The sequence below is a fragment of the Cyrtonyx montezumae genome, unplaced genomic scaffold (genome assembly GCF_038088225.1).
Source record: "Cyrtonyx montezumae isolate F1298 unplaced genomic scaffold, pur_monq_1.0 scaffold_16, whole genome shotgun sequence".
Classification (NCBI taxonomy): Eukaryota; Metazoa; Chordata; class Aves; order Galliformes; family Odontophoridae; genus Cyrtonyx; species Cyrtonyx montezumae.
In genome coordinates this window covers 9,402,744-9,430,586 of record NW_027071892.1, presented here as the reverse complement: position 1 = coordinate 9,430,586, position 27,843 = coordinate 9,402,744, and the positions used below count along the sequence as shown (strand labels likewise).

At 51.0% G+C, this 27,843-nt stretch overlaps 2 protein-coding genes across 11 annotated transcripts in view; one reads left to right on the top strand and one right to left on the bottom strand.

The window, feature by feature from the left end:
* The window catches only part of TSC2 (TSC complex subunit 2), a 30,718-nt gene extending 20,822 nt beyond the window's left edge, over positions 1 to 9,896 (top strand). For 3 of the 7 annotated variants that reach the window (XM_065732699.1, XM_065732695.1, XM_065732694.1), the window contains 12 exons: positions 79 to 294; positions 1,398 to 1,466; positions 3,361 to 3,521; positions 3,676 to 4,178; positions 4,969 to 5,044; positions 5,193 to 5,279; positions 5,498 to 5,684; positions 6,144 to 6,283; positions 6,492 to 6,570; positions 6,913 to 7,004; positions 7,269 to 7,367; positions 7,610 to 9,896. In XM_065732699.1, coding sequence (XP_065588771.1) covers positions 79 to 294; positions 1,398 to 1,466; positions 3,361 to 3,521; positions 3,676 to 4,178; positions 4,969 to 5,044; positions 5,193 to 5,279; positions 5,498 to 5,684; positions 6,144 to 6,283; positions 6,492 to 6,570; positions 6,913 to 7,004; positions 7,269 to 7,367; positions 7,610 to 7,777 — 1,877 coding nt within the window. In that variant the 3' untranslated portion in view covers positions 7,778 to 9,896. Of the gene's footprint in view, positions 1 to 78; positions 295 to 1,397; positions 1,467 to 3,360; positions 3,522 to 3,675; positions 4,179 to 4,968; positions 5,045 to 5,192; positions 5,280 to 5,497; positions 5,685 to 6,143; positions 6,284 to 6,491; positions 6,571 to 6,912; positions 7,005 to 7,268; positions 7,368 to 7,609 lie in introns of those variants that run through there. The other 4 variants (XM_065732700.1, XM_065732698.1, XM_065732696.1 and 1 more) reach the window with 2 other exon arrangements.
* Positions 9,897 to 12,112: 2,216 nt separating this feature from the next.
* PKD1 (polycystin 1, transient receptor potential channel interacting) overlaps positions 12,113 to 27,843 on the bottom strand; it is an 81,603-nt gene continuing 65,872 nt past the window's right edge. For 3 of the 4 annotated variants that reach the window (XM_065732716.1, XM_065732713.1, XM_065732714.1), the window contains 23 exons: positions 27,611 to 27,767; positions 26,053 to 26,305; positions 25,147 to 25,342; positions 24,608 to 24,778; positions 24,274 to 24,417; positions 23,773 to 23,983; positions 23,292 to 23,418; positions 22,344 to 22,460; positions 21,843 to 21,892; positions 21,201 to 21,403; positions 20,552 to 20,657; positions 20,291 to 20,409; positions 18,965 to 19,167; positions 18,452 to 18,646; positions 17,540 to 17,679; positions 16,536 to 16,663; positions 15,992 to 16,160; positions 15,720 to 15,845; positions 15,381 to 15,555; positions 14,739 to 15,026; positions 13,949 to 14,083; positions 13,323 to 13,637; positions 12,113 to 12,987 (listed from right to left, as the gene is read on the bottom strand). In XM_065732716.1, coding sequence (XP_065588788.1) covers positions 12,385 to 12,987; positions 13,323 to 13,637; positions 13,949 to 14,083; positions 14,739 to 15,026; positions 15,381 to 15,555; positions 15,720 to 15,845; positions 15,992 to 16,160; positions 16,536 to 16,663; positions 17,540 to 17,679; positions 18,452 to 18,646; positions 18,965 to 19,167; positions 20,291 to 20,409; positions 20,552 to 20,657; positions 21,201 to 21,403; positions 21,843 to 21,892; positions 22,344 to 22,460; positions 23,292 to 23,418; positions 23,773 to 23,983; positions 24,274 to 24,417; positions 24,608 to 24,778; positions 25,147 to 25,342; positions 26,053 to 26,305; positions 27,611 to 27,767 — 4,331 coding nt within the window. In that variant the 3' untranslated portion in view covers positions 12,113 to 12,384. The remainder of the gene's footprint in view (positions 12,988 to 13,322; positions 13,638 to 13,948; positions 14,084 to 14,738; positions 15,027 to 15,380; positions 15,556 to 15,719; positions 15,846 to 15,991; positions 16,161 to 16,535; positions 16,664 to 17,539; positions 17,680 to 18,451; positions 18,647 to 18,964; positions 19,168 to 20,290; positions 20,410 to 20,551; positions 20,658 to 21,200; positions 21,404 to 21,842; positions 21,893 to 22,343; positions 22,461 to 23,291; positions 23,419 to 23,772; positions 23,984 to 24,273; positions 24,418 to 24,607; positions 24,779 to 25,146; positions 25,343 to 26,052; positions 26,306 to 27,610; positions 27,768 to 27,843) is intronic. The other variant, XM_065732715.1, reaches the window with a different exon arrangement.

Below are 27,843 nucleotides of genomic sequence, written 5' to 3'. Positions count from 1 at the left end.
TCTCCCCCATCCCCAGTGTTAGTTGTGAGCTTTCTGGAGTGAAATTACTTATCTACCTTTCCTGCTTGTCTTTGTCAGGCAACACAAGCTGGCTAATGAGTCTGGAGAACCCGCTCAGTCCCTTTTCTTCAGACATTAACAATATGCCCCTGCAAGAGCTGTCCAATGCACTCATGGCTGCGGAGCGTTTTAAAGAGCACAGAGAAACAGCTCTCTACAAGTCCCTGTCTGTCCCTTCCTCCAGTTTGGCCACTGGGACAGCCAAGCCATCCCTTCTCCAGCGTTCCAACACAGGTGAGAGATGCCAAGGCAACCGTGTGTCTAGCGTAGCTGCCACGAGGCTTTCACATCTGTTGAAGTTACTGCAAATCTTCCTCAACTGTAAGTTAGTAGCTTGAGGAGTAACACAGAAATGAGCAGGGGAATGAGTTCTCCTTGAGAGTTTGCTGTGCAACATTCCCTTTCTCCTTGCTTCTGATGTTCCATCAGAAAAATCTGCCTTCGAGAAAGAGGGGAGCAGTGGCACTGCTTTGGAGGAGTAATGCCTTTCATGATAACTGCTTGCCAAATGGAAATGAACAACATCGTGGACCTTTTGCCTTTCTTATTTGTTTGGGGTTGATCTGAGCATCCCACATGTGGATAGATCTTCCCATGCAGTGCTTCCGTTTGTCTTCAGTTTAACACTTTTTCTGAAGCACTGGCAGTGCTAGGTTGGTAGGAAGATGGCCTATGCAAGCCTTGCCAGCCAGGATCAGATCCTAAAGTAATAACAGAATGCCAATACTGTGGTATATAGGCCTCTGATTTATGAATTAAAAGAAGCACCTACGTAAATGCCATTCCTTTATCAGTCAGTGAGAAAGTTGTTTTGGCCTTATTCTTCCTGACACAACTTCTGCAGCAGCCAGCTGCGACAAGTCAGGTGAATGTTCTGAAGTTTTACTGTCAGAATGTCATGACTAAACCTTAAGAGGTTACGTCATTCCTGCTCCTCAAACTTTTCTGTGCATTTAAAAGCGATCTTTTGCCAAAAGCACGTAGCTCAGGAAAAGCTCAGGCTGGTTTTTCTGCGTGTGCTGGGTTATCACTGAGCAATCTTCCATTTCTGTAACCCAAAAGATGTATTTTTCAAAGAGAGCATTTCGAGTCTGCATTGTTTGGATGTGTTTATGCCTTCTTATTCATGTTGAAACCTTGCACCCTGGAAGTATCCCTTTGCATCTAGTGAGCTTATCCCAGCTTGTTCTTTCCTTTGTTTATTTTGTTTTATTTTATTTGTTTTTAAATAGGCTCTTGGTTACATTTTAAACTCTGTGCTTTTTTATTTATTTATTTATTTTCACATAGTCTCTCCTTCCTTTTGATGTAGCTGCTCACTTGATTTCCCTTTGCAGTGGCCTCTTTCTCTTCCATGTACCAGTCCAGTTGTCAAGGGAAGTTGCACAGGAGCATATCCTGGGCAGGTATATTTATATATCTTTAAGGAAAAAAACAAAAAACAGTATTGCCATAGAAGAACACCTCTGATTCATAGAAAATATATCCCTCATACTTCATTTTTCCCTTCCATGTCTCCTGTCTGTTCCTGGTCTCATTACTCTCAACAAATGGGATCCTGACTAGCATGAAGAAGTCCAAGCCAGATGCAACATTTGCAAGTGCAGATAATTTCTTAAAATACCTTTTCTTTTAGCTTGGGTGGATTGTCAGTTGTGAGGCTCAGAGTGCAGTGGCCTCTCAGTGAATTATTACTTTCAGCCTCATTTTACAATTGGCTTTGTGCTTTACTAAAGGTGAAAGCTCCCACTTCTGAGAATAACATGTAGTATGCAGCAGGACAAACTACCCAGAAATCAAATCCTATGCTACTCAGCCCAAAATGGGACACAGAATCTGATAAAAGAAGTTGATGTATGTGTGTGTACATATGTTTCCTCCTGCCTACTTTCCTTCAGTGGAAAATTCTCTGTAGAGCACCAAGGTATTCTTAACTGCTATTGTTGTTTGACTTAGGTCTCTTAAAGCAGCATAATGATGCTGCAGTAAAATATTTTTCTATGCTTTTCCTCTCTGCTCATATTATTCCCACCTACAGTATAATTAGTGAGTGCTCACACACATTATTTAAAAACACTAGCAATCTTGGCAGTAATGCAGGAGCTGGAGGAGCCTGGAAATGCTGGGTATGTGCAGGTGTGTTCTGGCTTGGACAGCTAACCAGATCAGCACGTGTTTTGGTTGTTGGTTTGTTCGTTTGTTTGTTTTTTAGAAGGTATGTGTGTGCAATGCTAACTCTTAATTGCTTCTTTGAAATAACTTTGGTCCTGCGAGCTGAAATCAATCCAGGAAAAGCTGCTTTAGTGATTTCTTTTTCTTTTTTTTTTTAATGTTTTGCTGATTTTTTGTTTTTTATTTTTCGTGTGTGCTTTTTTAATTTTTATTATTATTATTTTGTTTGTTTTTAAGTTTGAAAAACAAATCTTGGCCTTTCAGATTGGTCCTCCAGTCCCTTGTGTGCATAATGGGAAGCCTCCTGTTCTCCAGCCTTTTCCTCAGGACAAAAAACAAGGCCAGGAGGAGCCCTTGGTCACACTCAGCCCTGTGGTCAGGGCACGGCCTGGAGTAGCTGCAAGGTTAAATCTGCAAATACTTCCTCCACCATAGACAGGGCTTCGAAGGAGCTTTCTTGTCAGTGTGGTTTGTTAACCATTTGTCTGATCAGATGCCACGTGCAGGTTTCCCAGTATTGCTGCAGTGCATGTGTTACTCTTGCTCTCTTGTCCTTTCACATGTCTAGGGCTGAATTGGTTTGCTTCTACTGAGACATACTAGGAAAACTGCCAAACTGCAAGGAAACTGCTCCTAGGAAAATTTCTTACCTCCTTCTAGGCCACTACAAGGCACAGGAGCATACAAGAAAAACTTATATTTTGCATACTTGCATAGAACCGATGTCTTCATTGCCTGGATAATGATGAACTTTTAATACCAGTCTTGTATTTTCTTGCACCTCTGTAGTTCCTGTGTGTCCTGATAGCTGAGCATTGGTGTACAAGGTCCCATTTCCTTCATTCTGTCCCTCTGCTTGTTCATCAGTGACAATTGGAAACAACTGCACATGTTTTGACAAAAGCAGCTGCAGCCCTTTGCTGTGAGGGTAAGGCAATCAGTGATTCTGTACAGAAGGGAAAGCAGGAGCAAGTCTGATAAAACACCAAACCAAAGAACCAGACCACTCATTCCATATGGCCATTGAGATCCCGTAGGGAAAAGGCTGGGACCTGAGAGGAAAGCACGGGGGCCTGCCGGTCCACACCTCTCTGCAGACTTCAGTGCTTCTGTGTTGTGTCTTGGTAGAATCTGCGGTAGTGCTGGAGGAAGGGAGCCCCTTGGAAATGGAGCTGAAGGAAACAGAGTCCCCAGCTGAGTCTCCAGAGAGTGAAGATTTTGAGACATCGTGTTCTGAGCAAGTCCTGAGCGAGGAAAGGTTTGGTAAAGCCCAGGAGTCTTACAGCAGGGTAAGCAGTGGTGGCAGCTCCGTGCTGCATTACAGCCCTGTCCTCAGAAAGGCCTGAGAGGTGTCTGTGCTCTGCCCGGGGCTGCCTCAGTGTCACTGTTGTCAGCTGTTACTCTGTGAATTAGGAAAACTGTATTTGTTTCTTCTTCCTTAAGTCCTCCTCAACCTCTAGCCAAGAAGAAAAATCTCTGAAGTCAGATGAGCTGGTGGAGGGAGGTATTCCCATCGGGAGAGTGCTGCCAGCAGAGGATGGCCGGGCACTGGAGGAGCTCTCCTTCCAGCCCTCCCAGCCCCTCAGCAAGTCGAGCTCTTCCCCTGAGCTGCAGACCCTGCAGGAGATCCTCAAAGATGCAAACGGCAGAGAAGTAACGAGGAGACTGAGCACGGAAGTGAAGTCCAAATCTCAGTCTGAGAACCTGGAAGGGGAAGGACTGGGCAGTTGGCTGAGCAAGGGTGAGGATGCCAGAGCAGCAGGCTCGAGGGGGTTGGATGGCAGCGGCCCCGCCACCTCACCACGCTCCCCATCCGGGCACCGGCCCCGGGGGTACACCATCTCTGACTCTGCCCCATCACGGAGAGGGAAGAGGATGGAGAGAGATGCCTTTAAGAGCAGAACAGCAGCCACCAATGCTGAGAAAGTACCTGGAATCAACCCAAGGTATGTTGAGGAGCGTGTGGACTACGTGACCTTAGAGGTCTTTTCCAGCCTCAATGACCGTAACAGTTCTATGATGTGGAGCTTGTAATTGCTGGAGCCGTGGCTGGATTTGTCCCAGTGGGTCTGTAGGTTTTATGGGATCTACAAAACAGTAGCTGGTTAAAAAGAATAACTGCTTCTTTTCTCAGGCTTTAACACAGAAATGTTCAACTTAGTATTGCCAAATTAACTTTGCAGTCTTAGGAAATTAATCTCCTAAATGGTTCCCAGTTTATTCAGGTGAGCAGGATGAGCTGTTGGTCTTGCTGTCTGGGAAATGTCATATGCAAAACACTGTGCAAAAGAAAGATGATAGTATATAGCAGTTTGAACCCCAGCTGTAGGGAGTTGCCCCAGATTGTGTTCTTAGACAATCTTCATCTTACAAGGGGCAGATTTGTTTTGTAGAGTGCAAGTGTCTGTACGATGGTTGGTGCAGTGGGCTGGAAGTGCCCCGTGTGGCTGTGAGGCAGCAGTGTGTTCCTGCTCCTTTGCTGTGTGTGAAGATTGCCTTTTGAACAGGGAATTCGTGCAGCTGCCGCTGTTTGACATAAAGATTGTTTTTGTGACAGGGGTTTTTGACAAGCTGCAGGGAGTCCAGGCACCCATTGGCTCTGGAAGATGAGTAATACTCTGCTAGAATTTTAATTGTCCCTATTTTTAATTCTTTACAGAAAGTTCTTGCATACAGCACGTCAAAATGGATCGAATGTTTATGATAACAGAACGCATTTTCCCCTCTCTCCCTTAGCTTTGTGTTTTTACAACTGTACCATTCCCCGTTCTTTGGTGATGAAAACAACAAGCCCCTCCTGCTGCCAAATGAGGTAGGCAAGGATTTGTTGTATTGTAACGCTTTCAATTCCCGTCATCAATTTTTCTGACCTCATTAAGATCCTGAAGAGGTTTCGGGGGGAGCAGCGGGCGTTCAGAGATGCTGCCTTTGTGAAGATGTGACAAATGCTTTGATTGCAGACATTTGAAAAATCGGTGCAGCTCCTGGATCAGATTCCTTCCTATGACACGCACAAGATCGCAGTGCTGTACGTTGGAGAGGGCCAGGTGAGCTGTGTGCAGGTGCATTCATCACTCAATGGCTCCATCTCAGCAGAAGGGCGGGCGCTGCTTCTCCAGCTGTGAGGAGCTGAGCTTTGCCTTAGTTTCCTGCGTTAGAAATCAGTGCCTGTGCGAGGCCCTTCTGGGGAGGTGGCAACCCAATTGCTCACGCTGATGGAGTGCTCTTTGCCTTCATTTTGGGCCTCTGTGCTCTTGTTTCCTAGAGCAACAATGAAATCGCTATTCTGTCGAATGAGCACGGCTCCTATCGCTACACCGAGTTCCTGACGGGCTTAGGGAAGCTCATTGAGCTCAAAGACTGCCAGCCAGATAAGATCTACCTCGGTGGCCTGGATGTGTGTGGGGAGGATGGACAGTTCACCTACTGCTGGCACGATGACATCATGCAAGGTACGGTGTCTGCAGGAGGCAGAAGTGCAAGGATGGTTTCTTCTCATTTCAAGACCGAGCCACTTTCTACAGACTGTTTCCTTTCTGGGGGTGTAGTGAGGATGACCTGGGGCTGTGTTTTCCCTCCGTTCTCTCTCTGAAGTCTCTGAGTTTGGGAGAGGTGTGTACATGCCTTCTGTAAGGAGAGTCTCAGCAGCTGCTGGAGCAGGCCATGGAGGGCAGCACTTAAGAGTGGCAGCCACCCACAATGCTCTGTGCTCAGGTACTGCTGGAGCAGTCTGCAAGGGCTGAATTCAGCTGTCCCAAATAGGGACAGACCTGTCAAGGGAGCACAGTGTGTTTTTCTCATTACAGTGGTGCCCATACTACTTTGTTTTTCAGGCAAATGCTGAGAGTTAAACATTACTGCTTGCAGCACTACCTAAGCTCAGCCTAAGGGTCCTTCTGTTTCCTCTTCAGCCATTTTCCACATTGCTACACTGATGCCCACAAAGGATTTGGATAAATACCGCTGCGACAAGAAGAGGCACCTTGGGAATGATTTTGTTTCTATTGTTTACAATGATTCTGGTGAGGACTTCAAACTGGGAACAATAAAGGTACAGGATTTTCCCTCCAGGCCTGTTACAGAGCAGGCATTTGGCTGTTTGTAAACCCTTGATCTGACATGTGTCCTCTTGGTAAGCAGTGACCACGAGCGGAGGTTATCTGCCACAGTGGGTTTATGCATGCTGGCACATGGCATTCACCAGAGTCACAACAGCTGCCAGTAATGTGTGTTTGACTGTTTTATTGTTTTCCCTTTAGGGTCAGTTCAATTTTGTGCACGTGATCATAACACCACTTGACTATGACTGCAACCTGGTCACGCTGCAATGTCGAAAAGGTAGGAACCCCCCCCCCATTTCTTCTCAGCCTTTCCTTTATTGCTGGCAATAGCTGACATCACTTTGCAGTGTTTTTGCATTCCAAAAGTAAACGCTTCCAAGAGAAATTCTTTGAAACCAGTTTGCTGCATAGCAGCACCTGTGTACATCCTATATATGTGTCTTCCCCCATAGAGCAGCCAGAATTTGGGTTGGCTGTGTTCAGTTGCAGTCTGTCACGTTGGAGCTGTAGTGCTGGGTGGGAACTCCTGAGATTCTCCATTTAGTTACTGGCAGATTTTTGTCTTGTTCTTCTCTCTTAACTGTCTGACGAAGATTTTTGTTTTTCCTTTGAAACGAAGACATGGAGGGCCTCGTGGACACGAGTGTTGCTAAGATTATCTCTGACAAGAACCTGCCGTTCGTCGCCCGACAGATGGCCCTGCATGCTAACGTGAGTACCCTGAGCTCCCTGGGACCTTCTGTCCTTCAGCTGGCAGCTTACAAAGGAAACAAGAAGAGCTCGCTAAAGCAAGTCAGCTTTCTGCCCCAGTTATTTCTGCCAACCTTTCAGTCAGTTACCACACGGACAGTTATAACTTAGAGCTGTATTTCAGTCGCTGCCAGGCTGGACCGAAACGTTCTGTTCATGTTATCATGTTGTTATGTTAATGTGCATCCTCTCTTTCCCTGCTTCTCCCCACCCTTCCCGAATTAGATGGCTTCCCAGGTTCACCATAGTCGATCCAACCCTACTGACACGTACCCGTCCAAGTGGATCGCTCGGCTGCGGCACATCAAGCGGCTGAGGCACCGGGTAAGCAGGGATGTGTGTTTGGATGTTGACAACTAACCTCTGCCTTACAAAGCGTCGTTGCAAATAAGGCAAACAAAATCAGCTATCAAAACTCGAATCAGAGGAATGAAGTGTGTTTGAGGGTTAGAATCCAGCTCTTGTGGGAACAGCAGGTGTAGTGAGATAAGTCTGGACTTGGGAGCTTCCGAACAGCTCCCCTTGCAGCAGCTCATGGAGCTCATCTGTTCTCATTTGACTTTCAGCTACGTGAAGAAACCCAGTACCAAACTCCTGGTGTTCCCCTGCAGATGCACCCCTCTGCTCCCACAAAGCCCTCTCCCCAGATGGCTCAGGACCCACCTCCAGCCTACGAGACCGGGCAGAGGAAGCGGCTCATCTCCTCGGTGGATGACTTCACTGAGTTTGTGTAGGTGCCCATGGGTTGGTGTGTCTGTTTGGTGTCAAACAAGGCAGGGAATGTGTTACACCTGCATGCTGACTCGGTGCAGCTGCGTGGACGTAGAGGAGAAGGGTTTGGCAAATGCAGTGTGACTGTGCTGCTTTCATGTGGACTCAGCACTGAACCTAACTTACCAGGAGGATTGAACGTGTTTGCTGTCTCAGCCTGCCACTGCTGTCTGATGCTCCAAGAGAGGACCAACTCCACGTGCTTTGTTTTAATTTGGTTTGAGCTCCTCCAAAACTTCCATCTCTGGTGGGAACTTTCTTGCAGAACCTTCTGGGCTCCCTCAAACACCAGTGTCTGGTGGGGGCAGATGGAGTCTGATAACTCTGCACTTCATCACACACGTGGAAGGTACAAGAGCTGGGGAAATTCTGACACCCTTAGTGGGAGTAGAATACGAAGTACTGAAGCTCCAGCCATTGTTTCTAAGCAGTCCAGAATCTCCGTTCCCCTGCAGGCCTTGGTGCCTCGTGGCACTTGAACTCTACAGACTGTGAGGCTTCCTGTGCTGCCAGTTTAGTAGGGTTTAATCCAGGTTCTCTGCAAGACGTCCTGCTTAAATTCCCAAGGATGATATCTGCTCTTGAGTCAGTGATCCCTTTTTGCTGCTGGAAGTAACGCAGAGCAGAGAGATGGGAACCTCTCAGTGGAGCAGCAGGACGGCGAAGAGCTGAGACACAGACCACTGGGGATGAACTGCCCTGACCCACTGGGACTGACTGCGAGGACTTGGTCAGAAGCCAGCTGTGCTTTCTAGGTTCAGCTGCACCAATTGTAGCAATGCTGAGGGTGACTTTTCCCTCCCTGTGCACCTTGGAAAAGCCAATTAGAAAGGCAGTTGGCTTGTCGTGGTGGCATCAGCTGTGAAGGAGTTTTGCCCTTGGCACTAACACACGAGGGCAGTATCCCCTCCTGGGAGCCTGGCTGTTGTAGTTCAGTGGTGGTGCTCTCAGTGCAGGTGTGTACAGGTGGGGTGGGGTTGTGTGGCCCATCCTGTGCTGAGATGGTTGTCAGCCACTACACTACCAAACTGGAAGACACCACGTAAGCTGGATGACACTGTGAGTACTGAAGCTCCTGCTTCGTGAGTAAATGGGAAGCGTGGCTTTCTGATAACAGTACCTATAGAGCCCTAGCAGTGGGGCTGAGTGCAGTCAGCACACAGAACTGCAGAGCGACCCTACTAACTGATGCAGGGCTGTTTGGGAACCCTAAGTGTGCGTTGTGTTTTGAGTGTTTATACGTAAGTCCTAAAGGAAATAACAGTATCTGTACGGTCAGTGGGTTTTTGCTGGCCTGGGAGGTCTCAAGTAACATCGTTGCAGGCACTCTGTGTTGGCTGCAGCCCCTTCACTAACGAGCTGTTGTAGTTAACTATGGAGCAAAGCTTCCCTCGTGGGCAGGCTGATGGGAGTGCACTGTGCAGGAGGTGTCAGCTGAAATTCTGGTCGCAGGCAGGAGGAGTGAGGCTGGCGTGGTGGGGATGGGCTCTGGTGAGTGCTGCAGTGCCCCTGGGCCTCTCCTGAGCTCTTCCTGGCAGCAGTGCGTGGGTCACTGTGGGGCTGAGAGAGCAACAAAAGCAATGGAGGCAGTCTGTAGCAGTCAGCTTTTATTTGACCTTGTCGGGTTTTTTTTTTTTTTTTTTTTTTTTAGGAAACATCCCCACAGTTACAAAATACGGAATTTTTGTTTGCAGTAAATGCTGACCAGATGGTAACAATTGGCATTTTGGTCACAATCATCTGCTTTTAAAAACAAAATAGCATTTATATAGAGGTCCCTCCCTCTCCCTTTTAAACTAGTGGATAGTTTTGTTTTTGTGTGTTTTTTTTTTTTTAATTGAAGCAGCTTGATACTGTTGCATCTTTATGAGACTTAATAAATAAGAAACCATCTCTTGGCGACTACAGACACAGAAATATACATTCAGGAGTACTTATTGGTTAGGGCTGTACGTTGGTTGCTGCCACACTCACTGACTGCAGCAAAGTGTGTGTCTACGTGGTACCTCAGCTGTGACAGTGAAGGAACTCTGTGAGTGTTGCTATAGTTTGTACAAATAAATGCTGCACTGAGAACTGTGATTGCTTGGAAGCTGTCTGTGGTGCCCGCTGGGCACGCGGGCCCTCGGTGCTGTCTGTGTATTGACAAACAACTGTGTGGGTTCCAGAGCTGCTCTCCATACTTCAAATGAAGGTGAGAAGTAGGGCAGTTGTCCTAGCCTGTTTCTGCTCCTCTTTGATTAGAAGAAGCACTTGGTGAGTCACACACATCACACCACAATCACGCACACAAAGCCGAGGGGGTAAGAAACGGCCACTGGGGAACCGAGTCCCGGTGCCCCCCTGGGGAGCATCCTTGTCCAGCTGCACCCATCAGGGCTCTTCTAAGCACTGCTGCCTGCCTCTCTCCCATTAACAACTTTATGTCTTTGAACATATTCAAGCTAAGCTGGGGGGAAGGGGCTGAGTGCTCAACTGTGGTTCTTGGGATACCCCTTCTTTTGGCTCTGGACGAGGCAAGAGGGTTCCAAGACCTGCTTGGTTTGCTCTCCTCCCTGCACAGTCCCTCTGGCTGCTGCCCGGTGCCTGTCCCTCCCCATGTCCCGCTGGGGACACAGCTGAGAGCTGGTGCCTGCAGCCAGACAGGGTTCTGCCCCATTTCTGCTGAGCTCCTGGCACTTCTCTGTAACCTCCTCCCTCCACCCGCCTCACCTGCCCCTTCAGGAAAGCTTTCAGTTAGCTAACAACAGTTTGCTGTGCTCTACACTCGCTGCTCTTTCACAGCAGCCTTCCAGCTGACCGCCCCCCCATCCCAGCACACTTCTTTTCCTCTGTCTGTAACCTGCAACTTTCCACAGCCTCTGTCCTTCAAGCAGCCACGTTTTTCAAACGCAATTTGCACCGGTCCCAAAGCCATCACACGGAGCACCCCCGCCTGCAGCGTGCTGTGTGGCAGCTGCCTGGAGCCCCGCAGCCCCGCGTCTCAGCATCATTCCAGCAGTAACACTGCTGCTCCCTGGGGCACTGTTCTCACTCCCTTCAGCCCAAAGCAGAGCACACCAGCTCGTGCACGAGGGGCTCTGCCTGCAGGGGCTGCCCCCACCTCGAGAGCACACGCACCGCATGCACACAGACACCCGAACCTTTATATACACGGGACATTCCCAGAAAGAAGCACTTAATACATCCTTTAAATAACTCTGACAATAGTATTCTGTCTCCTATCTACACGTTTCAAACACGTTAACCGATGCTATGAAAATATAGCAAACATACAAAAATATATACATTAAAAAAAAAAAAAAAGACCAAACAAACAACAGAACACCATATAAATTACTTACAGTACCCATAACGTGAAATGGGGAGGGCAGAGTGAACGCAGCCCCAGAGCAGCAGCTGGGGGGGGGGTTGGGATGCCTCACTCTCCCACTGCATTTGTGCTTCTCCGGGAGGCACCGGCGCGGCCACGGGGCTGCGTTCGCTTCATCACCGCTTCCTCATTTCAAGGTATGAGCTCAACAAACAAACAAACAAAAAAATACTGCTTTATACTGATATATTATCCCGTTCTTGTTAGATCGCGTGTGTCGTCGTTAGCTGAGGAAAGCATTGTTTAAAGTGCTGGGCAGTACATACGAACAAGTAAACCGAAAAGAAATACATATACTTAGGTCAATACATTCCTTGGGTTAGAAAAGCCAAGCAGGCAGCAGCACACGCACCACGGGGGTGGCGGTGTGGGGGGCAGGGGGGGCCGCAGCGAAGCCAGCACGGTGGCACCCCCTGCTCAGAGAAGGCTGGATGCAGCCCCGGGGCTGCGCACTGCACCTGGGACAGCGGGCTGGCAGCTCGCTGCAGCTAAAACGTCACCGGTTTTAAATATTGGGTTTCTTTAAATACAAATAATAACCAATTTCTGGAGGATAAAAGGAACCAATACTGGAAATTAACTGATCTGGGTGTAGATAGCATTTGTCTATATTTATATATATTTATGCTTAAAACCAACCAACCAAACGAAAAGGTTAAACATCTTCTTGAAACCTGTAGCTTTCCTCCACAGTGCGTCTGGTCGGCAAAACTCCGAGGTCAGACCTTCAAGGCCGTGGGCTCAGCTCTCCCCCGGCACAGCCAGCAGGAAGCGAGGCAGCCTCGGCCCTCTCCCCCTTACACCAGTCCCCAATAAAGTGTCCTTGTGACAGCCGCCCGGCGCCGTCCATTTGCAGACGGGGCCATTTAACAAAAGAGAGACCACTTTTTAATACTGCCTTACCGTAACTGGTATTTTTGCACGCTGACCCTATCCCTGTGCAGCCTCCCCCAGCCGTCCATCTGGGAAGGCTCAGCCTTTTCCAGTGAACCCTCAGCACTGGAAACCAGAGGAAGTCGGCACAGCGTGGATGCCGGGGGGGGGCAGGAGCAGCCAGCACCCCCGTGCACCCCAGCCACCACAGGCAGCTCCCCAGGCTCCAGGCCTGCCCGGCAGGCACAGCCCGCCTTCACATCCCCCCTTCAGAGGCTCTCTCTGCCCTCCGAGGGGCACTGCTCCCCTCGCTGCCCAGCACGGCTACTTGATGGTGGGGTGGACCCTGTTCTTGGCTCGGAGGGGCCGCTTCTTCTTCACGGCTGGAGCCAGAGTGGAGTGAGCTTTGTGCGGGGGGAGCGCAGAAGCCACCACGCTGATGCCTCTGCTGGCACGGATGAGGCGGCTGGGCACAGAGCTCCTGCTGCCCGGAGAGTGGGGGGACAGAGGGAGCTGTGGGTCCACGGTGGATGAGGTCTCGGGCGAGGGCCCCCGCTCTGTATTTCCAGCACAGTACCTGCTCAAGACGTCCTCTGGCCCCAGAGAGTGCCTGCTCCTGCAGCGGCGGCTCTGGGAGCCCTGCAGCTGGTGCTCGATGCGGTACACGTCCTCCGTCACCTGGTTGACCCGATCAAATTGGGCTAGCAGCATCTCGAAGAGGGAAAGGAGCCGCTGGAGGTCGGCGTCCACTTCCAAGCTGTCCCGGGTGCTCAGCACGAGGCTCAGCCCGTCCAGCTGGCTGGAGGAGGTGGAGGCCCTGGAGCTGTCGGAGGCGGCGCTGGGAGTGGGGCCCCGGATGGACTTGGAGTCGCTGGAGTCCCGGGATGGCAGCGGTTCCATGCCTTCAAACCTCACCTTGTGGCGGAACTGGAAGAAGAGGATGGGATTCAGAATTACTTCAGGAGCTGCCAAGTGGGAACGCTGCGCCGCAGCACCTGCCCTGCTTCAAACAGCCCCTGGTGGGCCAGGCTACAGCTCAGACCTCAAGTAACATCACCTGGAATGCTGGGGCTGAGAACCGGCAGCCTACATCCCTGCAGTGCCCTGCCACTCCAGGATCTGCCCCTGCCAGAGGGGCTGGGGCACCCAACTGTAGCTGGAAGCAGCCAGAGTCAAAGCGGGATAAGGACAGGGGACGTTTCCCTGTACAAGTCTGCAGCTTAAGGTGTGCTACCTGACCCCTTCTCCCAAGCTGCACTCACCTCCTTGGCTTTGCTGAAGCCCATCCACATTTTCAGCCTGCGCATGAAGAGCTCCACCATCTCGTAGTCCTGGGGCTCGAAGGCAGGGCGGTACAGCTCCAAGTGCATCTCCCGGTAGCTGTAGACAAGCACCACGGTGAACAGCCTCAGCACGATCCACACCTCCAGGATGATGTAGCTGGTGCAGAACAGGTAGTAGAGGCCAGAGGACTCAGGTGGGCAGGGGCAGAGGCTCACGCTGCCCCGCACCATGGCGAAGAGCAGCAGGAGGCTGCTGCCAACGCTGCGGAAGGACTCCGAGGAGGAAGAAAAAAGCTGCAAAGGGGACAGTGGAGACGTGGTGAAAAGGGATCCATTGATGGCACAGGGTCTCTTGACACTCACTACTCCATTTTGCAAAGCCCTGAGGAGCAGCTCCTCAATCAGCTGTGACAGGGACTGGTCACAGACAGTGCATGGCCAAAGCCACCGTGTCCCCATGAAGCACGTGGCACAGCTGGGCACTGCCCGTGCTGGTGGCTGGCTGGGATCTGCCCGCAGCTGTGGCACAGTGAGGGTCAATCCTGGGCAGTCCTTGCTCCCAGCCAGCCCCTCTGCAAGACAAGACAGGGAGGACAGGTAGTTACCAGGAAGCCAAGCTGTGCGTATGCCACGATGAGGACCACAAAAGCCAGCCCTGCTGCACTCAGCTCCTTCATGGACTTCTGAAAGGTCTTCCCGAACACCGACCACTGCCTGACAAAGCGCAGCTGCTGGGCAGCCTAGGACCAAGCGGGAGGATGGTGTCACAACAACAGGCTCAGGTACAGAGAGTACTGCAAGATCTGCCCAGTACTGTAGAGCCTCTTCCTTGTTTTCCCCTCCCTGGCAGAGGAAGGGGCATTGCAGCACTGCATGCTTTCAGACTGCAATGGGAAGGCAGCACACACTAAGTTCTGCACAAGCACTAAACCAGAGCCCAAAGGCTCAGGACATGGAAGTGCCCTGCCTTCAAATCCTGCTCGCCTATCTCAGTCCTTTCACACAACCTCTTAAGGCTCTTGAGAGTCATTCAAACATGTCTGAGAAATGCAAACTCTGGCAGCACAGAGGACATTCTAGTCCAAGGGCTCCTTGCAGATAAAATAACCCATCAGCCACAATTCTCCAAGGGAACTGATTGCTGAGAGGCTTTGAAGACTCAGAGTGCTGCAGCAGAGGTGCACATGGGTGTGTGGCAACACTGTCCAGCACCTGTGTCTTGCTACAGATGTGGGAGAACATGGCAGCAGCTGCTTTGCATTTATCAGTGCCTGGCACAGCAGTACCAGCTGCGTGCACGTTTTTACTTCAGGACTGCACTGAGAGGACAACCTGGCACAGGAACAGAGCACACATCTCTGACCATATCCTGCTTCCACCCAGCCCTCTCCGTACCTGCACAATCAAGAGGAAGAGGAGGGAGGCAGCCAAGGTGCTGAAGACAGTGTTGAGAAAAGCCACCTGGTAGAAGTTGGTGAAGACTTTGCGGTTGTTGAGGTACTTGAGCCACTGCTGGTCAGCCAGGGTGGCTTGGCTGAGGTGCACCACCACTGTGCAGGTGGTCAGGAGGATGAAGACCCACTGGCCATAGTTGCCCCACACGGTGAAGTAGGCCCTGCCTTCTTTCTTGATGGAAAGTGACTCAGACACCACAAAGTAGACTACAAACATCATGAGGAAGACCTGGGAGGAAGAATGGAGTGGTTACCACGGAAGGAGAGGGCAATACTGGGCTGCACCAGGAGATCTCACAGCACCCCAGGACAGCAAAAGCCCCAGGCTCAGCTCTGCAATCCCACACCAGGAGTGCACTTCTGCAAGCCTTCCCATGCCTTCCTCTCAATCGCTCTGCCCTGCTCATTCCTGTAATAGCAGCAAAGCTCCTCAGACCACATCCAATGCACCTGAGGCAGGGGGGCAGTGCCTAGAGCAAGACGCCTCTGCTCGTTCCTGGCCCAGGCCCAGCCAGCAGCAGCTTTAGTCTGGACCCCTGAGCACCTCTGTGTAGTGATCAAAAGGGGGAAGTGCCACACTCACCATCATGAGGAGCTGCAGTGTGACACCACTGCTGAGCCGCAGCAGTGGGAAGGGGCTGATGGTGACAGTGGTGACAGCCTGGCCTGCGCCCAGGAACTCCAGCTGGAGGGTGATGGCAGCATGCAGGTCCACACTGGGGTTGTACTGCATCAGCTCCACAAAGACCACCCGGCTCCTGAGGAGGTAAGAACAGCTCAGGGCCCTGGGACAACACCTCAGGCTTTGGTACCACCATGTTTGTAGGACCCTAGATTCTCTGTCCCCCCGGTGATGGCCTCAGCAGTGCCCCTTAAGAATCTAGGTGACAGAAAACACTTCTTTTGCCCCTGCCACACGTACATGTTGTCGATCCAGGTGTGCTGCTGTAGGTAATTCAGCTGAGCCCTGCTTTCCTCCAGTGAAGCCTCCAGCTGCTGGATGTAACCACCGCTGTCATAGAAAGAGAGGTAACCCCAGTACCAGACCCTGCAGAGGAAGAGGAAGGAGGGGATGAGGGCTGGAGACAGAGACAGAACAGCCCCTAACAACCACCCTAGGCAACAAAACAACTGAGAAGTTCAAATGTCTTCAGGACACGGAGAAGAGCTTTAGCTGCAGGCACAGCTCCTCACCCTGTGAGGTCAGGTGGTGAGTAGGACCACACAGTCGTCACGTTTGTGGCCACCCGTTCCCAGCCAGCTGCATAGTCAGCAGTGGAGAAGCTGTGTGAGTCGATGCAGTCCTTCCTGGCAACTGTGCCCAGCCCATGGAGGACGTCCTGGGCAGTGAGCTGGCACTCAGCTGAAATGAGACCAATATCATCACTCCATCAGCATCCCAATGCAGACAAACAGCACAGGGTACATAGTAGAGCTTTCACACCTAGCATCCCCCTTTTTTTCCCCAAGCCCCCTCCACCTCTGTGTCCTCAGTCACACCTCCAGAAACAAAGAGAACCTCTCTCTTCAGTGTAAGTCCCTCCTATCCTCATTTAATCACTGGTGGCAGCAGAACCAAATACACACTGATAATCATGCTGCAATGAGAAAAGTGCCTCCAGAACCTGTGACCTGCCTCACTCAGCCCCTAGCTGCATCCAGACCCGGCCATTTCCTCCTCCCAGAGAGTGCCACCTCCCAGCAGGTGACAGTGAAGCCCTGGGTCATTGCCCCATACCTTCCTGCAGCCGGAGCTGGCGCAGCCGGGCCACCCCCAGTGTGGTGCTGTAGCTCTCCTGGCCCGACTGGTTGTTGTAGAGGTAAGGAAGGAACACTTGTGACATCCAGACCCAAAACTGATCTGATCTGCAAGAGGGAAAAGGTGTGAGAGGCAAAGTTTCGGGGGCAGCTCTGCGAGGGCAGACTCTGCACGTCACAGAGCCAGGGTCTGGTCATCCGAATTTCACCCGGAGGGAAGGGACTGAATTTTGTATAGGTAACCTGGGCTGCCCTCCTCCCAGCTCTGTCAGCAGGCAGGGATATGACTTCTACCCATTGTGAGCTCTGTTGGGGTGGGTTAAGGGGAACTGTTATTTGATGGGCAAGACCTAAAGGAGAACGGATCTGTTCTCCCTCTTGCATCCCAGGAACTCCACTGAGCTCAGTGGAATCATTCCCAATTCAAGCTGCAGTGAATCAAAACTTCTGTGAGTTTGTGTGACAAGGACAAGCCAAGCCTGCTGGCACAGGAGAATCAAGAGATCTGCAGTGAGAAGGGCTCAAAGGCACGGTTAATCCCAGGCAGCTGTCCCAGTGTCATTCCCAACTGCTGGAGTTTACAGCAGTGTGGAAATGCAGCTGGGAAATTTTAACCTAGCTAAACCATATGTGCAGAGCAACGAAGGGAAAGACTGCATTTATGAGAGATGTTATTTTTAGTTCTCATGACCATGTTTATGATTAAACTTCATTTTAAGTTGTAGATTTTGTAGACAGAGCAAACTTGTGTCCTTCTGACCAGACACAGAAAGACCAACAGCTGTAATTCACACGGTGGAGGTATTTAAAGTTCCAGTATGTTAAAGCTCTTGATCCCCACAGTTCCCTCTGCTCTCCAAGTGAGAAGTAGGACCATGGGGAAAGGAAGAGATGTGTTCACTGCCACTCTGTGCCTGTGTGTGAGTTTATCTGACTTCAAGCAATACCCCACATCCCCTTGCTACCCACATCTTTTGCAGTTACCTCTTGATGCGGAGGAATTCACTGCTACCCAGCTGCTGCTTGATGGAGCTCTGCAGAAGGAAGGCCCTGCTGTTGCGGGTGGCATCTCCATAGTTGGTGAGCAGGATCACCAGCAAGAACATCATGTAGATGAGGAAATTCTGGCAAGCAGAGAACAGAAAAGGGTTGGAGCCAGTAACAGGGTGGGATCTGGTGGCAGTCCCAGTCCTGCAGCAAATTAACACTGTCCACTGATTGCTGGCTGGCATGAAGCAGGATCAGAACCTCAAGTCTTTCTTTTTCCACATGGGAAGCAAATGGAAATGAAACCCAGACCGTAGATGCATAGCAATATGATTTTTTTTTCCTCAAAGTGGCCAGCTCAGCACATGTTTCAGTTGATGTGCATTGCACAACTCCCTGTAGCAGCTCCTATAGCTGGAAGTTAGGATTGTAAAAGCAGAAACGGGAGTTTCCATGCTTTAAAGAAATACCTTACAGTTCAAAATGACAACTCCACAGCAGCAGTGTATTCCTACTACTAGGATGGAGAAGAAGTACTGAATGACCTACAAGGAAAGTGAAACTTCTGCTCCTAGATGGGGACTTCTTACATTTCACAAGACACTGTTAATTAATTTTCTTGTGCAAGTTGCTGCAAACATTGCCCTCTCACCTCAAATACCCAAGTCATGGAGACAAACATAACAAACCAAGGATGTACAGCCACCCACTTACAGTCCTGCTTCACAGACACCTCAGATCTCAGCTTCACAGAGAAGACGAATGTCACTGTCTGCCTTCTACAAATGGGAAAATGGAGGCAGAGGCTGGAGACATGCTTATTATCTTAAGAGACCCAAACGAGGATGTATCTCAACTGCTGGAGCCAGCACTCTGCTTCTGCCCTAGGCAACAGATAACACGTCTTACCTTCAGCATCCTGTGTAGCAGTTTGACCTTCCTTGCCTCCTCCTTGGCCTGGAAAAGGGCAAACCCCTGTGGGGGTCGGACTTTGCTGATCTTCTCAGAAACATGCTCAACAAATGGATGCTCCACCAAGGTATCATCCTCCTCTGGGTGCAAGCGTTTGGCAACCAGTGAGAAATAGAGGGCTTCCAGCAGGACCTGGAGACACAAACAGCATCAGTGCCTGCAGAGCAAGCCATGTCACCAGAACCACCATGGGCAGCAGCTCCTGTTTGCCTTCCAGCACAGCCACAGACAGCAGGCAGGGCCTTGGGAGGAGCTAGATTACCTCTAAACCAAACTGCCACCAGCCCTGCCTCCCCTAATGCTGCTATCATGTCTACCCTTCCCCCTGCACAGCATTCAGTCCAACTAGTGTCTGATACAACTTGATTAATAACTGGACAAGATGCTAATTACGCTAATACATGCACCTGTACAGCCACATGCTCGTGTAGTCACTTTTGATTTCCTTACCTTCAGGGGCTCCCAGACCAAGAAGGATGCCAGAAAGCTGAATATCCCTGAGATAAGCCACATGAGGGCAACGCTGGAGGAAAAGCCCACCCCGATCCACACGGAGACCCCCGTGGAGGTGGCAAAGAGGAAGAAACTGATACCATGAGCCAGATAGGAGCACCAGAATGGCAGCAAGCGCTTCCTGAATGTTTGGTCTGCAACTGGAGGGAGAGAAAACAGGAGTAAATGTTACTGCAAAAGAGTTCCATCAGGCACAGGAAGGGCTGAGCACATCCCTCATCCCAGCAGAGAGCTTGCCACTAGTCCTGAGTGAGTTTGGAGAGACCATCCCAAGCATTACCCACTCAGAAACAAAGACAGCACACTGAAACTCGGCCTGCCTCAGAACAGCAGCCCCCCACCTGAAGAAAGCAGGATGGGCAGGAGGAGGACATGGGATCCTGACTTGGGCAGAGGGATCAGTTCCCTGCTTTCCATCAGAGCTCCAGCAATTTAGGCATGCCCAGCCTGGCTGGAAGTGATGCTGTCAAGACCCATGAAAAGCCACACAGATCTGTCACAGTGGCTGGCCTTCAGACTACTGAGCTACTCAGCCCTGGGGCTTGCTCAGGCACAGCTGCTTTCATCCACCCATGCAAACCATTGCTGGCATAAAGACAGTGCAGCCATTCATCAAGCACGATGAACTGATAGATTTTAACAGACACAGGAGAACTGCTGCTGTGTCCAATTCTCCGTGCTGCAGCCTGTCCTAGAGAGGCTGCGCCTCAAGAAGCCAAGAGCTCACACTATGAGAACTGACATTTCAGGGTCTGCACCCAGCCCTTCACAGGGTTTGACAGCATGTCTGCTGCATTGTGCAACACACTCTGTCTGTCTGCTGTGCTGCATGACTCAGGAGGAAGCATCTCTTCTCCTCTGCTTTGTTAGTTGGTATGAACTTTCACTGGCATTTGACTCTCTTACCTCTCTGGTTGTGTACAGGGACTCTCACTCTCCATCCTTATGCAGGATAAATGAACTGATGTCTGCAGAGGGCTGCAGAGAGCAGAGTATTTGGAGGAGCATCAAGCTGAGCTTCCCTAGGGTACATGTTATTATATATGACAAAACAAATGGTGTTCTAAAGTCTGCTCAGACTCAGGCTCTCAAACTGGCAGGAAATAGCAAGTGCAACCCAAGCTGGGGAGCAGCCTCTCCTACGGCTCCTTTGCTAATTACCTCCTCATCTCTCCCAGCTGCTGCTATTTGCAAGACTCCTGCCCTTGCCCACCAACCCTGCCCTTGCTGCTGATGGTTGGCACAGCCATGCAGCTCTGGTACCTGTCCACGTCGACTTAGCTGATCTGCTCACTTCCCTCGGAGGGGCTGCCACGCTCTGGCCTTTGTCATTCAGCTTCTGCATCATGACAGTCTCCACCTTCTCCCCAAACACGCTGGAGCTGCCAAGGCAAAAGGGGTGCACTGGTGAGCAGCACAGGCTCTGCCAGCTGGTGCTGGCTCTGCAGCAAGCAGACCATTACCAGAGCAGCAGCCCTGGACCAGGCCTGCCCTGGTGGAGGGACTCTATTCCGCAGTACTTACAGGCCTGAGATCAGATCTGTTTCAGCCCTCATGTACGGTCCTAAGTCCTGGGAGTGTGAGATGCCACTAGCTCCATCTGCCAGGATCTGCCTTATCAGATCCTCATCTGGGAACACAGAGCAAAGGGCGCTGAGAGGAGAACAGCACACAGACCCACACACCGAGATGGTCCTACATCCCTTGGGCTCAGCCACGCTCATTGAGCCAGTGAATACACAGTACTGGGGCCCTTCTCCCCCAGGGCAGCCCTCCCTTCCTCCTGGTCTTCTAGCTCCTGTCTATCCCCACTGTGTCTGAAATCTGACATGAAATTCCTGGTACAGGAGGGTGATGTTTACAGGTTCAGAGATGCACAGTAGCATTGCAACCAGTGAAGAAGTGCTGCTTGCTTGCAACATTCAGATCCCAGGGGAACCTCTCATTGCTCCCACTCAGTTCAAACTGACCCATGTCAGTATTTCTGCTTCCCAAGACTGAAATCCTCAGAAAACACAACCCTCCTATTCTGCCCTGCTAATCGAAGCCAGGGGGCAGGCTCTGTTATTCTGACTTCTCCAAACCTGAGCCAGGACTCCCAAGAGCAAGACTGTCCCTCCTGCATCTCCCCATGATGTTCAAACCCTGGAACAGAGCAATGCTACACACACACCTGAGGCAGAGAAATATCTGGGCTGTCCCTGATGAACTCCAAGTGACAAACTGTCCTCCTCAGTTGCTAGAGGGGCCTCGAGTCCAAGGTGGCGGCTGGCCTGGCCTCGCTTCAGCTTCTGAATGGTGTTACCCATGATGGAGGGGTCACTGAGGAGGTCTGGCCAGCTGAGTAGGGCCTCGCTGGAGGGCCACCGCACGAGGCTGTGGGAGAGCAGAGGACTGGGTGCAATCAAGTATGCATGAAGAATGGGAAGCATGAGAAAGGAAACTGTGCTAGTGTGGAGGCCTGTCTAGAAGTGGGACCACCATAGTATACCAGCACATGGCTGCACTGAGACCTGCAGAGTGCTTTGGGTTTCTACTCAGAACAAAGATGGTGATGGATATCATACTCCACCCTCTGGCAACAAGGAGTTACCAGCTCTTATAAAACAAGCTAGCAGAGCTCCACTGCCTGCAGGCAACTTTGATGGTCTTTGATGGCCCTGTTTTCCCGCCCAGAACAGTATGTAAGCTGTGAAACACTGTGTTTCATATTTGCAAGCCTGTGGCACTGGAAAGGAAGAAATAATATGTGGGAGACTCAAAGCAGAAAACAACACTGAATTCCTGCTTGCTCCAGCCCCAGAAGCCTACTTACCTTTTGGAGTCCTCCAAAAACAGATCTGTTTTGGTTTGCTCAGAGAACGCCTGTGGAGGAAGAGGAGGCACTTCAGGTATGTGAAACTAACTGGTGCCTGGTTAGAACAGCAGGTTGCCAGCATTGCTTCAGCAGGGCTCACTGAAAGCCTGGAACCCCAGCTGCTGATAGCTCTGGGCCCACACCACACCTCCTGGACCCTGTTCTGCTACAGCAGGTAATGCCCAGGCATGCTGGAAGAACCATGCTCTCAGATGCAGAGCTGAAGCTGTACACAGCCTGTGCTCAGTACCTGCAACTGGCCTGAGCAAAGATGGAGGTGAAAGACAAAGGGTCTCTCACTGCTGTGGTCTCTCCTACCACCAGTGCTGGTCAGTAGCACCTGAAGTGGTACCAATGGCACCTTTAGATCTGACACTGAGTGGGGATACACACTGTGTCAGTGCAGGGAGCCCACAAACCCATGCAGCCTGTATGGCTTTCAGGTGTGGCACATATTACCTCTGCCCGGAGCCCAGGGAAGGTGGGAAAGGAGCTATCAAGGATTGAGGAGTCCAGGTAGTTGTCAATCTCCAAGGACTGCTGGTCTGAATGAGTCACAGTGTGGTTGATGGAGACCTGCAGGAAACACAGGAAGGCTTGAGAGGAACAGGGAAGGGTGGAGGTGACAGTGTGACTGCAGTTTGGAGTCCTGCTGTTCAGCACATTCTTGCTGCTCACCACTTTGCTGGGGAGCTCTACATTTGTGCACAAAGGGCTGCCCAGCTGGTCTGACAACAGGCATGTCCTTGGGCACTGTCCCAGCACCCAGTAGCATCTGGCCTGTCCTAGACCTAAGTTCCCTGGAAGCTGCATAAGTGTGCAGCATCCTGCAAAGCAAGGAGTGCTTATAGGAAAAACAAGTATCCAACACATTTGCTGCTCATCAGTCACTCAGCAGCAGGCTGCAGTACTTAATGGAGCTGCTAATTGAGTCTAACTAGTCATTAAATCCCCAGCTAATCCTTCCACAGCTGCCTAACCACAGCTCCATTCAGACAGCTGAATTTGTACCCAGGGCAGATATTTCATTAGAAAAGCTTGACTGAGCATCTCTCAGGCTCCTATCAATGCAGTGAAGGGTTTTATCTTTCAGTAGCATTTAGGTACCTATCATGTACCAAAATCAACACCAAGTGCACACATAGCTTTTAGAATCTGACCCTCTGGTAACTGCCTGGGCATTGTCAGAATCCAGTATTGCACAGCAGTGATCTGCCCCATTAAGGTTGGTTGCTCCCAGCTCAACAGGGAGACAGTCTTGCTAAGTTCAGGGTGCAGGGCAGTGCAGAGTCAGCTGGGAAGTGACCAGTTGGAGAAGTGATGCAACACAAAGGGCAGAGTCCAGCCCCCGATAAGCAAACCTGGTGGCATCACACACTTGTGCAGCCTGAAACTAGTTCACATTACCTTAGCACGAGCCATCCTGAAGAGAAATAGAATGACCAAGTAGAGAGGGTAGACCACCACGCTGGACACCAAACCAACAGCCACCGTGTCCACATTAACAGGGATCAGGTTGGAAACAGCTCCACTGCTGCAGAGAATCAAGAGAGATTGGAGATTCGTGTTACCAGGAGCACTCAGGATTGCCAGCCATGCAAACTACAAGACAAGAGCACAGCTGAGCACTTGAAGTGAGCAGTGAAAGAAATGGGCACGGGCTGTGCTAACAGATGACACGGGAAGGGGGGAAGCTGCTTAGGCTTGGCTCTCAGTGATCTGTGTACTGATCCCAAATTCTATGCAACAGAAACTGCAGACTCAAGGCCACAGGCAAGCCCCCTATTTCCAGCCGACATAAGGTTTGTCCTGCCCTACATAATGGGAAGCACAGGAGGGGTCCCGAGGAGGTGGGAGACTGGCCAGAGCACCAAGGGGCACAGCGCACCTGAGGTGTACATTCCCCACCACGCCGTACCACACAGCGTTGGCACAGAGGAAGAGGAAGATGAGCAGGGAGCAGCACGTGGCTCTCTGGACGCGGGTGAAGCGGCTGCGAGGGGGACGGTCCCACATGGACAGCCAGACATGCTTCTCAAAGAAACCTCGCTGCAGCTCTGCTACGAAGATCCGGGAGAAGCTCCTCAGCTCTGTCTCACCTGAGCACAAAGAGAGACAGTTTCAGGGTCAGCAGCACAGCAGAGGAGAGCCAGCTGGGGCTGGCACAGACCCTCCTTGCCGGCTGATAATCAACAAACATCCACACTGCATCTCTCTGACACAACTGCATCCTGGCCGTGGCTTGTCCCGCAGCACAGAGGACCCAGCAAAGCACCCGGGTGTGCAAGTCATCAGCATGCAGGCACTCTGGTGTGGGCATTTCCACAGCAGTGAGAGCTGCCACACTGCCCAGACACCCCAGCCCCACGCCCAGGAGTCAAACACTTACTGGCAGCATAAATTTCCTTCTCCACCATGCCATCATTCTCTTCACTCTCCACTGACAGCCAGTCGTTCACCAGGAAGAAGTAGCTCTTGCTGCTCTGCAGGTCCCGGACAATGACATGCTGCAGGTACCAGGAAGGGCTGAGTCCTAAAAGTTAAGGGGGAATAAAGAAATGTGTTTCACTGGTAGATGTTTCCTGCATGAACCTGCAAAGGTGAGAGGGCAACAAAAGAAGCTCCTGGTTATCCCTGGCCCTTGCATCAGTCAGGCTATGGCCTGGCCCTGCCCTGTGATGTCTGACAGCTGCCTCAGCCCCATGTGCCTGCTCCCATCTCACCTTTATTGTCATGCCAAATGCGGATGCGCCAGATGCTGCCCAGGTTCCGCTCTGTTGCGATCTGAAACACATCGAGGCTGTTGCGGTGGAAGGCGTTTTCTCCATCCAGATGTCTGTGACCACTTTTATTGTCTACACCGTACAGTGCGATCCCCACGTGTGCCGTGGTGCCTGGAAGGGTTAACAGGGCCCAGTTAGAGAAGTTCACCCAAGGAAAAGCTGCTCCCCAGCCCTGCCTTCCTGTCTCTTGGCTGTTCCTGAGGCATGGTGAGCACTGAGGGTATTTCTGTACTGGGTGGTTCCCTCTAGCAGCAGTTGTACTCTGACAGCAAGAGGTGATACAGCATGCTTTTCTCCACAGCTCTTGACCATCATACAAAAATAAAACAACATTTGAATGTTGTGGGGAAGCCTTGATCTGACTGCTGCTCAGTGCTCCGCCAACCACCAGCTCAGCTCTGGGCCCTGGGGAGGGGAGATCTCAAAGGAACTACGCAGATGTCACCCTTGCAATCAAGCACAGAAGTCCATAGGCTAACCTGATCCTCTGCCCCAGCCAGTTTTCACCAGGATCTCATATTTATACAGCCCATTCTTTCCACAGAAGGGAATCACCCCAACTCGGTTAATGTCAATCATGTCCAGCTTGTGTACAATCAGTGCAGCCACTGAGTAGGTCACAAAGCAGACGGCGCATGTCAGCAGAACGATGTAGTTGAGACCTGAGCCTGGAGCCTGAAAGAAAAGAACCACGTTGAAAGGCACTCTCCTTCCCCAGGAGGACCCCCCTGCTCCCCAGGAGCTGCGCTGCCTCCTTGCTGGCTATTATCATCACTCACATGCAACACCACATACAAACAGAGACCTGTCCCAGCACAGACTGCACGGTCAGGCCTCACTTGCTCATAGTCCCTGCAGAGCATACTACAGCAGCCAGCTGACGCTTGCTGTAGCAGCTGCAGAGAGCTCTCTGCTCCCACCTACGTCATGCTGACAGAGCTGGAAAGAGCCTGAATGTCCCTGGGAGCCTGGGAGCAGCTGGCAGGTGCAAGCTCTCCAGGACAAAACAGTGGTGGGTGACAGCTGGGAGGAGCATTTGCAACCTCATGAAAGAAGTGAACACTGCAAGGTGTTCTTGACTGAAGAATAAAACCATCTGCAAAGGTCTGTTTTTAGCATCTGTAACTAGGATTCCTGTTTTTAACATCTGCAACTAGGATTCCTGTTTTTAACATCTGCAACTAGGATTCGTGACCACAGGATACAGCACCCCTGTGAGCTGCACACATCTGAGTTCCCAAAGGCACTCACGTATGTGTGCTGTCTGGGAACAGACTAAGCCAACATCCAACCTGAATGTGAATCCAATGGGAGCCCTAGACTTCTAGGTGACTAGTTTGCCCAGATGTGACAATGCCACACAGCATCTGCTTTGTTTTACTCACAGGAAAGATGAACTGGACAGAGTTTGGTGGGACAAACAGACTGGCCCCAAAGGCAGTGAGGTGCTGGGTTAAGCACACAGCCTGGTCTGGCCTGGTCTCCTCCAGGGGGATGATGCCTTCTGTCTTCCATCGTTTCTCCTGCTCGCTGAAGTACTGGCACAGAGAGGTGTACAACCCCAGGGTCACCTCCACTGGGGACCAGCTGAAATGGTTTGTGATGTTGAAGTAATACTTCTGGATGGTGTCATCAGTTCTGGAGAAGGGAAGGACAGCAAGAAGACATTATCAGCCTGCTGGCTGAAGAGACACAAATTCATTCTGATGGATCTGCACCCACAGAAGTTGCCCCCCTGCAGGGACAGGTAAGGGAAAAGCAGTGAATGCAGTATAACCTGCACAGCTCTCTGACTGTACAGAAACTCCAGAGCTACACAGATCACTTTAATTCTTCTTCAGTCTTCCTATTATTTCAGTACCTGGGAGCACTACGTTGCACATCCTCTTTTCTTCTCCATGCTGGCAGCCTTGCACAGCTCTCCCGCCCACTCTTCCCTATGTCCCACTGACCCCCAGGATACTTCCATAGCAACTATGATTCTTGGCTGCGAGCACATTTGCTCGTTAGGACTATTAATCCCTCTTTGAGCATGCTGTTACCAAAAGCCATGGAAGTTGTGTCAACTTACACAACAGTGGCTCCACTCTTGCCCCACCTATTCCCATGCTGCCTATCTGTCTTAGATAATGCCTAGGAATGGCTCATAAATAACACGAGGCATGAACACACACTCCCGAGAAAGGCAGCAAGTCAGCAACTGAAATTACAAGAATGACTGCTCTGTTAAAAAAAAGAGAATGAGCCCCAGCATACTCCAAGAAGAAAGCAAGCAGGGGGAAAGGGAGCCAGCCCATGAGGGGGCCTGTGTTCTTCTCCTGTCCTGTGCTGGGAAGGCAGAGATGCTTTTGTGAAGGCTGCACTGCAACTCATGTACCAGGCTAACAAGTGCGGTGCTTTGCTCCAAGAAATGCTTTCATGAGATGCAAGAAGCCGTCCCTGTATCTGCAAAGGTCAAAGTGAGTCACCTGGGGCAACAGTTCTCTTAAAGATGGGCAGCTCCAGGAGTGGTAGTGCCCTGCAGAACATGGATGAAAGTCTGGACAAGAAACAGTCAAAGAGTATAGCAGCTGGTAGGCAAGTGAGCAAAGAGAAGGGCAGCAAGGGGAAATTCATCACGAGGATAAGGCTCAGGTGAAAGGCAAACCACAGAGCACTGAACTGCTTTCACACCAGCAGTAGATGATGTTTGGGAAGGAGAAAGAGCCAGTGTGGACAAAGTGCCATGTTGGGGTGTAGGGATAGCAACCTGGAGCCGCCTGCCCAGGAGAGCTGTCTCCTCTGAGCACAGAGGCACACAGTGGATAGCCACAGCAGCAGCAGCCTGGCAGAGAAGCCTGACATAACCCACAGCAAGGCTCTGAGCATCTCTCCTGTGCATCCATAGGACACGCGGGCGTGAGAGCTGTGGGTGGCAGGGATTACAAGGGAGGATTCTCTTACAGTGGTGAGGTGAAGAAGGTGTAGAGCTTGTGGTCATTTCCTGAGAGGGCCTCCAGGCTGATTTTCTTTGAGGCAGTGCAGTTGTGCTCATTGGGCTCTGGTTCGTGGTGGAGATAGGCCATGATGAATGGCTCAGGCTCACTTGCAATGTAGCGGTCTGCATGGAGAGGGAGAGAAAGAACAGAAAGCACTTTATAAATGCCTGGGAGAGCTCAACCACATGCCTGCTGCCA